We start from the raw sequence: 13552 nt of genomic DNA, 5'->3' as shown, positions 1-13552 counted from the left end.
TGTCCCCTCAACCCCTGTGGTCAAACAGTTCTTTTCCTCAGTGTTTTTACTCCCACAGTTTGTCCTCTGCTTGTGGATAGGGATAGTGTTTTTTCACATAGATCCCTGCAGATTGTTCAGGGACATTGCATTGACACTAATGGAGAAGTCTATTATGGTTTCTCTTGTTTCTTACAAGATGAGGCACAAGTTTCTTATACTACCAGGAGGGAAATTATTACAAAGAATAGTAAATGTAAAAAAAAGCAAGGTGTTATGAAAATAATTTTTAGTTATTTGAGGAGGGGAAGATAACTTTCATAGGAATAGTTATCAGGAAATGTTTTATGGAAGAGAGAAGCACTAATTTGGGTCTTAAAAAAGCAAGATGGGGCATAACAGATAGCACAAATGACACCGAGATGGGAAAAAGTCAAAAAAGAATGTGGTACAGAGAACAGTACAATTTAACTATAATATAGATTGAGCTATCATTGAATCTAAGCATTGAGCCTTATTTATTATTTTCAAATAATCTATGTGATAGGGATAGGGACTAGATCTGAAGTTTCACTGATACAAGGAATACTTAAATGAGGAAACTGTCAGTCGGTCAGCACCTTCTCCCCATTTATAGTCTTAAGAGAGTTGCTTGGATCTTAAGAGGTAGCAGCCTCATTGGCCTTTATCTACCTTTCCACTCTGTGATCCAGCAAACTGGTGCATATATATTCATTAACCTTATGTTTATGTTGTATATAATTTTATACATAACTTGCTGACTATCCCATTCAAATGTATGGTAAATGTTAATGGTGATCTTTAATTTTTTCCTCTTATATCCCCAGTATTTATCATAGAGCCACAATACCTTTTCCCAGAGCTGAAAGAAGATATTTAATAATAATTAATTATTTTATTATTAATTAATTAATAATATATTTAATAAACAACTGTTGACTGATTTCAACAATCTAACCAAACTGCCTTTCTTATGGGTTCTCACATTTACTACTCCATATTCAATTTCTTCACCCTTTCACTGGCAAGGTCTGGAAGAGGTGTGAGGTGATTGGAGGAATATATATAATGAGTTTAGTTTAGGGCATGTTTAAAGTGGGGGTGCTTAGAGGGCAACTAGTTTGAAATCTCCAACAGGAAATTGAATGTGTGTGAAATGGAGCTCAGAAGTGACTAGGGTTAGATATAAAAATTTGGATGTCAATTCCATAGAGATAAGAAAATCCAAAGGAATTAATAAGATTACTCAATGATTTCATTAGCTTTGCAAATATTAAAGAACATCCTACATTAAAAAAATGTCCACCAAAAAAGATTTACAAATCAGTGTTAAGGTTCTTTGAAGAATCATACATTTAAAACTGAAAGAGACCTTTAATATAAGCTGGTCCAAATCCCTCATTTTACAAGTGAGGAAACTGAGGCTCAAAGAGGTGAAACAACTTGTTCACCTAAGCCACAAAATCAGGATTCTAACCTGGGTTTTCTGACTTTAAATCTAATGTCCTTTTCACCATGCTTGTCAACTTCCAACTGCCTCTAAATGCCACATTCAGAAATGATACTGACATCATACAAACAGCACTGAATTCCAGAATACACCCATTTTCTTAGATCTATCATCAGCCTTAAAATACCTAGAAATGGGCAACACTCTGAGCCTAGAATTTAATAGCAAAAAAACCAGAGTGGATCTCATCAGAAAATACTGTATTTTTAATTATCTCAAACTGCTTGCTAAAGCAAAAACCCATCTCTCTAACACTATAATATTCTTTGTAGCATGACATGTCAGAAAAATAAAAAAAAAATTTAATGACAATAAAAGATAATGGATTGATGGATGTTGAATGCAAATAGGCTGAAAAGTGTTACCAGCAATGATTTTATTTAGATTCTCGGTTTTATTAACATATAATTAGACAAAATAGCTCCCCCAAACATTTATTTCATTGGTTGAGACTTCACCTCTTTTTTTTTCATTTTGGTTATGGGTAATTTGGTTTTATTCTTTAAAAAATAAAATTAAATAAAGGGTTATATATTTGGAGATTTTTAAGCTCTTAGTTTTATTTATTAATTCAATAGGTTTTTCTTTCAATTTCATTCAACTTTTTTATTTTCAGGATTTCTATTTTGGTGTTTAATTGGGAATTTTGATTTTGATTGGGTTTTTAGGTTTTTATTATCTACCTGTCCAATTTATTGGCTTGCTCTTTCTCTTTTATTGATGTAAATGTTTAGAAGTATAAATTTTACTCTAAGTACAGCTTTGACTATATCCCCCAAATCCTGGATTGTTATCTCATTTATTATTTCAATGATTTTTTTCCTTTAACCCACCCAGTCTTTAGATTTAAGTTAATTTATAATTAATTTTAAATTTTATCTTCAAAGGCCTTTTATTGAATATGATTAAAAGATATATTTAATATTTCTACTTTTCTAAATTTATTTGAAGGTTTTTAATTCCTAATACATGACTAATTTTTATGATAATATCAGTCACAAATTAGTCATTGGTATATTTTTTCCTATTCCCATTATTCCATGGACTATCATATTTTCATATCTAGATTTTCTAAAATTCTATTTGTTTTTAATTTTTTTTGTTTATTTTTAGGTAGATGTTTCTAGGTCTAAAAGAATAAATTGAGATTCCCCCACTATTATAGTTGCACTATTTCTCTCTTACTCATTTAATTTTCCTCCAAGGATTTAGATACTATGCCATTTGGGGCATATGTGTTTAGTGTTGATATTAATTGTCTACAGTACCTTTCAGCAAAATATAGCATCCCTTTCTATCTCTTTTAATTAGGTCTATTTTTATTATTGCTTAGTCTGAGACATGACTACTTTTATTGTTGCTCATCAGTCATTTCAGTCCTGTCTGACTCTTCATGACACAGATGAGGAATTGAGGCAAATGGGATTAAGTGACTTGCCCAGAGTCACACAGCTAACAGGTTTCTGAGGCTGGATTTGAACTTATGAAAATGAGAGTTCCTAAATCCCAGCCAAGCACTCTATCCACTGTTTCACTTAAAATTACTACATCTGCCTTTTTTACTTCAGTTGAAGCAAAATAGATTCTGTTCTAGCCCTTTATCTTAATACTATATGGATCTTTCTGCTTCAAGAATATTTCTTATAAATAACACTGTTTGATTCTGGTTTCTTATCTATTCTGCTATCCTCTCTCTTTATATGGGTGAGTTCATTTCCTTCACATTCAGTTATATTTGTTAACTATGCATCTAATTTTCCCTCATTCTATTCTCTTATATTTTTCCTTCTTTTTGTTTCCTACAACCTCATTAATTTTTTTGTTGTTCAGTAATCCGTTCTTTCACTTACCCTTTTTCTTCTTCACCATCTTTTCTCCTTTCCTTCCTATTTCTTTATTAAGAGAAATAAGTATCTGTATGTGCTCAACTTATGTATGAAAGTTATTGTGTATTGTTCCCTCTTCTGACCAGTTCATATCAAAAGTTAAAGTGTCATCCACTCCCCCCCTTCCTTGTTTATACAGACTTATACTTACACAGCCATGTTTTGTGAGATAATTTCCTCTATACCTCTTTTTCCTTTTCCACAGTATATTCTTTCCCCCTGCCTTCCTTTCTTTGATAACAATCAAAACATTTTAGGTACTTTCTGTCCTCTGAAGTTTTAGACTTCCTCTATGACCCCAGATGATGGTAGGGTTCTAAAGTGACACATGTATCATTTCATCATATTAGAATATAGACAATTCATCTTTTTTTAATACCTTATGATTGCTCAGTCTTATTAACCTTTTAATGTTTCTCTTGACTCCTGTGATTGTACATCAAAGATTCTAAGTGGCTATGATCTTTTTATCAGAAATGCTTAGACACCCCCTATTTCATTAAAAATCCATTTTTGAGATCATATTTCATTTTGCTAGGCAGTTATTACTGGTTTCAAGCCTATATATTTTGCCTTATAGAATATCATATTCCAAGTTCTCCACAACTTTATAATGGTAGTAGCAAAATTGTGAATAATCATGAATTTTTCCTTTCTGGCTATTTGCAATTTTTTTCCTTTAACTTGGAAACTCTGGGTTCATTTAAGTTTTAATGTTGGTCTGGGAGTTTTCATGTGGGGCTTTTAGGAGATGACTGTTATTTTCTTAAAAGGGGCCATATGCTTCACCAAATTACCAAAAGGGCCCATAACACAACATAAACTGAAGAATCTCTTCTCTAAAGGATCTTTCAGGGGGTAGCTGTGTAGCTCAGTCGATTGAGAGGCAGGCCTAGAGATAGGAGGTCCTAAATTAAAATCTAGTCTCAGACACTTCCCAGCTGTGTGACCCTGGGCTAAGTTACTTAATTCCCATGGCCTAGCCCTTACCACTCTTCTACCTAAAACGGAAGGTAAGGGTTTTTATAAATAAATAAACAAACAAACAAATAAATGAATGAATGAATGAATGAATGAATGAATGAATGAATGAATAAAGGATCTTTCAGCTCTAAATCAATGATTTGATGATGATAAGAAAATCTTTAAAGGGAAACCAGAATGTGAAATAAATCAATTTATTAAGATTAGAAAGTAAGTAGATGAACTTTTAGAAAACTTCTATAAGATGAAAAAATTAAGAGAAAGCAAAGATAGGATGTACAAAAAAAGCAATTATGGACTAGTCATTATTTTATTTGAATAGGGAACTCCCAGTTAGGAAAGTCCCTATACCAATGCAGACGAGCATCTACTCTGCAACTTAGGTGAGCTGTACTTGGGCTGAATTAGTTGTCTGGGGTCACACAGCTAATACACATAAAAGACAAAACCAGGTCTTCCTTTGCACCTTCCTATGAGCTTAGTGGGCCTTTATAGACCCCCACCCCCACCCCACCATGCTGGCTCTCCTGTATGACATTTAAGTCAATTAAAAAGTTTAGAGGCATTAGTCATCCATGTCTTTGTGATTGAAATGAAGCTAAACAAAGTCACTCATCAAATATAAATTTAGACACTGAAAATAACAGAAGAGAAAGAAATAGCACATGAAATTTTCTAAAAAGGAGAAAACAATAAGACTTTCTTAATGGAAAGAATATTGAGTTGGGAATGGAGCAACCGGGGTTGTAATCACAGCTCTGCTACTAACTTGCTTTGTAACCTAAAATAAGTCCTTTCTGCAGACCTGTTTCATCTGTAAAACAGGAGACTAGACCAGATGCTCTCTTGGGACCCTTCCAACTTTACTATTCTATGGTCATTAGAAAACCACACCAGCAAAAGCTTTATAACACAGAAGCATCCTAACAAATGCATGATTATGCCAATAACTTGCTTGAAACAATAGGTGTAAGGAGGGGTGGGGAGCAAGGTAAATAAACTAGGAAAAGGGAATTGGAAAAATTATTGACACAAACATATATGCATTTACAAAAAAAAAAACCCTCACATTACATGAAGACTATATTTCACATGTAAATACCTCTTCAGTAATAAAATTTTGTGCACTGAACATCCCTAGAGGGTTTTAAAATAAGAACAACTATCTGTCTCAGAGGAAATAGTTAATTAACCTAATGTCTGAAAACAGGGAGCTGGACCAAATTACCTCTAACTATCCCTTTTATCTCCATAATTATACACTGCTAAGAAGAGTGTCAAAAACATAGAATTAGGAACCTACAGTCTGGTTTAAAGATAAATCCTGGAGAATTTGATGAAGATATAAAATAAGATTTTCAAGAAAGAAATGCTGTAGTGAACATTTTTGTTTTTCTATTATGTCATCCATAACCCTGCCTCTAAGGGTGGTCTCCTCTTGACCTTTGTAATAATGGTTTCATGACACTTCCTAAATAAAGTAGGAGTTTTGGTATTTTGATAACTCATCTCTCCTTCCTTTCCTTAGAGACTGACTTTATACCAAAATTTATCTTACGTATAAGTGTTATATCAAGGTTTCAATATAATTTAAATGATTAAACACTAATATAAAAATCTTTTAAGTATAAACAACATTTAAAAGATTCCTAACATCTGTTACTATATGAATACTTTGGGGATTAGCTTTGCAATTTAAAAAAGGAGAATGTTATATAAATATTCTCTGGGACAAAACGTGTCCTTGGTCAGTCAGTCAATAAGCACTATTAAGCATCAAATATTCCAGTTACTGGGGATACAAAGACACACACAGTCTTACTCTTACTATTTCTTTTTTTTTTAAACCCTTAACTACCATCCTGGAATCAATACTGTGTATTGGCTCTAAGGCAGAAGAGTGGTAAGGGCTAGGCAATGGGGGTTAAGTGACTTGCCCAGGATCACACAGCTGGGAAGTGTATGAGGCCAGATTTGAACCCAGGACCTTCTGTCTCTGGACCTGGCTTTCAATCCACTGATCTACCCAGCTGTCCCACCTCTTACTATTTCTTAAGGAATATATGTTCTTTTGGTAAGAAAATAGTATGTACACACATAAGCATAAAACACAGCCTACATAAATAGTCAATTTAGGGGAGAGAAGGCACACTAACATCTATGGAGATGAGAAAAATCTTTTTAGAAGAAAGATGGCACTTGAGTCCTGTATATAAAGGATAAATGACTATAAAGCAAGAAGAAGCAACCAAAGATTTTTAACACATTTCAAAAATCCCTATTAGGATGGAATTCCTAAAACCTATACCAGTGGATAATAAGTTGCAGGTCTTTACTAAGTTACTAAGGCAAAGAATCCAAGCCCATTGGCAAATTATATGTCAAACCTCTTAAATTCAATCTAGTTTCATTTAAAGAGTCTCATCACCAGCAGTTTGGCTACTGGATGCTATATGTTTTTCTAGGTACAGACCATTAAGGCAGAAAGTTTGTGAACTGCCTTCATGTAGGCAAAACCTACCCTGAAGAAATCATGGATGCAGGAAGTAGTAAAGTACACATTAAAGGACTATCACAAAAATAAAAATAGCTCTAAATCATCAGGAAGGCAGACAAGGGGATAAGAAAATATCCCATTCTAATCACTTATACTTAAAGGTCCAGGAAAACTGTTTAAGACTCATACAGAAAAAACAACATCCAGGACTGCTGCCATGTAACTGTCTTCTGTCTCTTTCTATGGATCCCTTAATTTCAATTCTTACCACCACCCACCACCCTAATCCAGACCCATATCTCATACTTGGATTGCGTTAATAACCCCATTATTACAGATTTTAGTCTTTTTTCCCCTACAAAATTCATCACAAAGATACAGAAAACCTTTCAAGATTCATCTCCCAAAAAAGTACTGCTTCTAGAATGTTGCTCTCCTTTAAGAATCGAGAATGGTTCCCAACTGGTTACAGTATATTCTAAACTTTTCAGACTACTGAAGCCTATGGTACAACATAAGGGATAGAAAGGAAGAGGATACTGTCAGATATGAAACACCAAAGGGTAACCCTTCACAGCTCTGGATTATCTTGCTCTGACACTTTTTGGTATTCCTTTTTCCCTTATTTCTCAAACCTATCTCTTTTTGCATTAAAGGATCGAGATTTCAACAGGGGTCCCACAATGCCATCTCTGAAATAAACAATCAACCAATCATTCCTTAGTTTTCTTTAAAGGGTATTGCTAACTAATAATGTCATGGAAACATAGAAAAGCTTGAAATAAGCATAAAAAGTAGATTTCCAAAGTCAGTGAATTTAGAAACTCATGTGAAGGCTGCCCTAGTCTCAATAGATAATGCTTGATTTTTTCTAAGTTCCTCTTATTCACCAACTGACCTCCCACCTCCCAACATTTTTATTTCTTTCCTCAAAGTCAATCTAGCCAAATGCTAGTAAAGTTAGCTATAAGATCAAGTACTGAGGCTTCGAAACAAAAAGAATTTGTTAAAATTATTAGTATTTTCATTCTTCTTTTAGAATCTGCTTCCTACTCTTTACTTTTTGAGTTTAGGACACCTGCATGATAAAGGTACTTTCCTATCCGATGCACAAAGATTTTTCCCATGTGTTTCAGTTTCCATTATCTAGGTCACTCAAAGGAAAACAAGTTGCTGAAGAGCTTTCTGCTAACTATTTGCAGATCAAATTGTATAGTATGTTTCTTTTAATATGTTTGGAAATAATTTTTTCATCTGTGTTTTTGCTTTATGTAGCTTCTTTTAAAAATAAATGGACATGAGATATAAATTTTAAAACCCATGAGAATGTCCAGTTTAGAATTTTCTCTTCTCCTACATTATTTATCATAATATTAAATCTTGAAAAAGATAAAAAGCCTCATCAAATTTATCTTGTAACTCTGTACCTTTATTGTCAGGTTATTATACATAAGAATAAATATTATATCCTTATCCATGTTCAATAAGAGGATTTTTCTCATCCCCAAAACTGTTAGTGCTCCCTCCTTACCCTGAATTGACTATTTATTTGGATTTTATTTTATACTTATCTGTGTACGTGTTATTTCTGACCAAAAGAATCTAAGTCCCTTAAGAGCAGTGAGAGTAGGACTGTTTTTGTCTTCGTATTCTCAGTGCCAGGAACATCTAATGCTTAATAGTGCTTATTGAATGAATGCTCAGGAACAAGTTTTGTCCCAATTTTTCCTCAACAATATTAAAGATAATATCCATATGTGCTTAAGCATAAGGAGAGTGTCAACTCCAGGCTAGTTCATTTGTACGCCATTTCTCATACTGATATTTCAATGGAACTGACCCTAACCTCAGGACTACTGACACCAATACAATATGACAGCTCAGAGCAGTCAGATGAAATGTTGTTTCTAACTATCAAGGTTTCTAAGATCCTTATGCTTATTTGTAACACTGCACAAAACCATAATCATTGTCTCTTAAATGATCTCTATTTTCAAATACTCCAGTACTAGTGAATGGCCACATTTGAAATTTTATCTATGATAAGCACTGACTCTGTGACTTTGATTTCTTTCCTAGTCTTCTCTCCTCTATTTTGCCAATTATAATAACATGTATAAAAGCAAAAATTTATTTTCCCAGTAAGAGTAGAGAAAGGAGAGAAAAGAATCAGTAGGGAAAGAAGACAAGGAAGGGAAGGGCACAAAGCAAAAGCTGTCATAGATGCACACATTAACTATTCAGATACTTTACATTCTATTAACATGGTATTAGTTCCTTGTCCAGTTATAAATTAGTCTTCTACAAAAATAAAGGCCATTTTTAAAAAAAGGAAGTTCCATTAACTTGAATCCCCATAAAAGAGCAAAACAAAACTTTCCTAAGTTATAAGACTATCTTATACAACTTGTGATTCAGAAAGTTTTACATTACTTCACACTGTTTTTGCTCAATCATAACAAATTTGTACCTTTATATTGCCTTTATTTATCCTGTGAAGGGCTTAATAAGCATAATAAGGAAAATAATGAAAGGATCAAACATTAAATCTACTAGTTCATACAGAAAGCCATTCATAATCTGGTTCTTTCTACCTTTCCAAGCTTTTTGCACCTTATTCTCTTATACCATGTAGTCTATGATCCTCTAACACTGCTCTCCTTCCTGTTGCTTTCACAAGAAACTCTTATCTCTTAACTCCAAGAATTTTCACTGGCTTTCCCTCATACCTGGAGCCTGCTCTTGCCTCATTATCTACCTCTTGGCTTTCTTTAAGTCTCAGCTAAAATCTCAGCTTCAATGAGAAGTCTCTTCTGGAAACTAAAGGAATGTTCTTCAATTGGGAAATGGCTGAACAAATTGTGATATATGATGGTGATGGAAGGTTACTGTGCTATATATAAGGTATGATAGACAGAATTATTTCAGAAAGAGCTGGAAAGACCTACATGAACTGATTCAGAATGAAATAAGCAAAACCAGGAAAACATTATACACAGTAAGAGCAATAACATGGAATGATCAAATGTCATAGACTTAGCTACTATCAACAATGCAATGATCCAGAACAGTTCTGAGGGACTTATGAAAAAAGAATGCTATACACCTCCAGGGAAAGAACTACTGGAGTAGGAATGCAGATGAAAACATACGATTTACCACTTGTTTATTTGAGTATATGTTTTAGGGTTTTGGTTTTATAAGATTATTCAAATAAAAATGAATATGAAAATGTTTTATATGATAATACATACATGTACATGTATAACCCAGATTGAATTGCTTTGCCAGCTCCAAAAGTGGGGAGAGAAGAAAGGAGGGAGACAATTTGGATCTTATAACTTCAGAAAACTTATATGAAAATTTATTACACATAATTTGTAATAAACAAATAAAAATAATGATTTTTTAAAAAGAAGTCTCTCCTGATCCCCTCTTAATCTTAGTGCCTTCCTTCTGTGATTATCTCCATTATATACTCTGCATTTCTTTTCTGTACAAAGTTGCTTACATGTTGTCCCTTGCCTTGTCAGCTTGATTGTCAGCTCCTTTAGGGCAAGGTGTGTTTTTTGTTTTTCTTTCTATCTCAAGTACTGAGCAGTTTCTAAGCATATAATGAGGGTTTAATAAATGCTTTTTAACTTACTTGCAATTAACTATTTTGGACATTAAGGTTCCATTTAAGATAATTTTGTTTTAATTTAATAGACTTGACTACAACATAGCCAAGAAACACTTAATTCTAGCTAGAATCACATTATCATAGTTGAATTAAGATTTCCTAAATTTTTACTAAACTATTATTTCAGGACAGATTAGTCAAACAAAATCAGGCTTTGGATTATTTCATAAACATGCTATGGGGTTGAATATTGTTTTTCCTTCAAAACTCTGTTATGAAGAAAACTCTTTCTATCCCTCCTCCCAAGCCCTTATTGATTGATTAACTAATTTATGATTCACAACCTGGTGGTCTTTTCTGAGAAAATTCATTTGCTATTTCATTCTTTTTTAAAATAACTCTTACCTTCCATCTTAGAATCAATACTATGTATTGGTTTTAAGACAGAAGAGCAGTAAAAGCTAGGCAATAGAAGTTAAGTGACTTGACCACTGCTGGGAAGTGTCTGAGGCCAGATTTGAATCTAGGATCTCTAGACCTGGCTCTCAATCCACTGAGCCACCTACTAGCTGCCCCTCTCATTCTTCTTCTGATCCAAGATAACCACAAAGCATTTTGTAACTATTCTATTTTGCAAATCCTTTCAATATATTATTTTCATCTCTAGTATGGATTTTTAATCTATTCCCATCTAATAAAATTTGAATCTTTATGAACTTACTTCTGGAATGCCCTTCACCACTTTTTGCTTATATCATATCTTACTATAAAAACAGTAAAGAAGATGAATTCCTCTCTCCTGTGAGCATATGGAGACAGCCATGGGAAAAGCTCTGAACTGTTTAGTCTTGGCTCTTCCACTAACTAGCTGTATCATCTCATGTCATTTATGAGTTAGTTTCCTCATCTGTAAAATGAGGGATTATAACATAATATATAACATAAGAGGTTTAAGATTTAACATTCTGTAGATCACTTCCAGTCTATCATGCATGCTGCTAACTGAAAGAACAGCATAAGAGGGAGTCTTTTAAAATGTCCCTTGTAGTTTACATTGTTTTTTAACTTTTCCTCAACATCCATTTAATTTCTACTTACACCTCTGTCAATGACAGAGTTTTAAAATTCATTCTTTTGCCTCTTAACTTCCTCCTTTCAATGTCTTCCTTCTATGTTCCTATTCACAGAGGCACATGCATGATACAGGGGGTAGCGTGTGTGACCTACAGTTAGGAAGACCAAGGGTGTGACAATGGGCAAAAATCATTCAACCTTTCCTGGCTTCAGTCTTTTCATCTATAAAATGGGGGAAATTATAGCACTTACCACATAGGGTTGTGGTGAAGACCAAATGAAATAATCTATGTTAATCAATTTGCAAACCCTAAAGCACTAAATAAATGCTCTAGCTACTATTCACCAAACTATGCAGTGCCAAGTGTCCCCTTATTCTTTGGCTTTCTATTATAGTTTCTGTTTAATAAAATAAAGTATCTTTCCTGATTTGTTAGTTAATTTAACTTAATTATTGGACTTTGTTCACTAAAATTCTGTGCTATGAGATCCTTAGATCGTGTTACATTATATTTGTAAACAGAAGCAAAATACCAAAGAGAAGTGATACATAAATAGTCCTAGAGATGATTTACCTCTCCATATCTGTCCAAGGTTTGTACTTTGGACAAGCCTCCACCAATTGACAGCTCATCCAAACCAGATAGAATCTTGTTTATGCTTCCTTCGCTGGCTGGTCTGTTTTTCAGTTTGGAACGATAAATGTCTCCTTGAACCCACAATGATGCTTGTTTTCTGTTCATAGAAGAGAAAAATAAAGAATTCTTAGCATAAAATATAGTCATTCAGAAGCTTATTGTCTGATAGCAAATGAGATCCTATCAAGGTAAATAAAAACTCATGAAAAGAAAACAAATTAGATGGATTATAATTAAAATTTTTAGGTTTTAGAAAATGTCACTTGTAAGAAAGCCAAGATCTTAGATTTTTTAAAATATGCCATATTAAACATATAGACATTTTTCAAATTATGAGACTGACAGATGACCTACTTCACTAAATTATTTCTGTGGCAGTTGTGATCAAAAAGAGGTAAGTATTTTGTGTAGTTATTGAAGCAATCTCAATTTTAATCAGAACTTTCACTGACAAATGTTTCATTAACTGTATTTAGAGCTATCTTTTAGAACTGTTGATGCAAGAAAGTAACAAATAAACAGATTTTAAGATGATTTTTACTTCACATACAGCAAGAGACAACAATATTAGCTTTCTTAAAATGAAAAAAGAAAAATCTAAAACATATTTCACATATATTATATATGATGTGTATATATAATGACATTATATAAAAATATATTTCACAAGTACTAGTACTGTACCAGATGAAGAATTAAGAATCAAATACTGCCATTTCACTTCAAAAATGTATTTAATTATTAACTGTGTGTGGAACTATGCAAGGCACATATAATAATATAGGCCTAGTTACCAATAGAAAGGTTCAAATATCTTTTGGCCTCAATTAGCTGTTGTTTTTTTTCCTCCAGGGGAAAAATATGCTCTCAAAATTCTTATATAAGCTTTTTCTTAAATATTCTTAAATAAAAAATTCTTAAATAAAGATCAATATATATATATATATATATATATATATATATATATATATATATAAATGAAGATCACTATAATTGTTCTTCAAGATGAAGAGAATTTTGGAAGAATAAGCCCAGTGATAATTTGGATTACTATTGGGTCACATTGGGGCATCCCAGTGGATAGAGATCCAGGCCTAGAGATGGAACTGATCCTGGGTCTGAATGTGGTCTCATACACTTCAAAGCTATGTGATTTAAGTCACTTAAACCCGATTGCCTAGCTCTTACCACTGTTCTGCCTTGGAACTAATACACGGTATTGTTTCTAGAATGGAAGGTAAAGGTTTAAAGAAAAAAAAACAAACTGGATCACATTTCCAGAGTAAAGAGAATCACTATAAAGAATTGGATTAGGGTTGCTGTTCTTTTAATATCTTATGA

General features: G+C 33.1%; 1 protein-coding gene across 10 annotated transcripts in view; it reads right to left on the bottom strand.

The window, feature by feature from the left end:
- CDC14A (cell division cycle 14A) overlaps positions 1-13552 on the bottom strand; it is a 300191-nt gene that overhangs the window by 52849 nt on the left and 233790 nt on the right. For all 10 annotated transcript variants that reach the window (XM_007485031.3, XM_016429048.2, XM_016429047.2 and 7 more), the window contains one exon: positions 12149-12308. In XM_007485031.3, the coding sequence (XP_007485093.1) occupies positions 12149-12308 (160 nt within the window). The remainder of the gene's footprint in view (positions 1-12148; positions 12309-13552) is intronic.

Source organism: Monodelphis domestica, chromosome 2 (assembly GCF_027887165.1).
Source record: "Monodelphis domestica isolate mMonDom1 chromosome 2, mMonDom1.pri, whole genome shotgun sequence".
Taxonomy (NCBI): domain Eukaryota; kingdom Metazoa; phylum Chordata; class Mammalia; order Didelphimorphia; family Didelphidae; genus Monodelphis; species Monodelphis domestica.
This window is presented reverse-complemented; position numbering and strand designations above follow the sequence as displayed.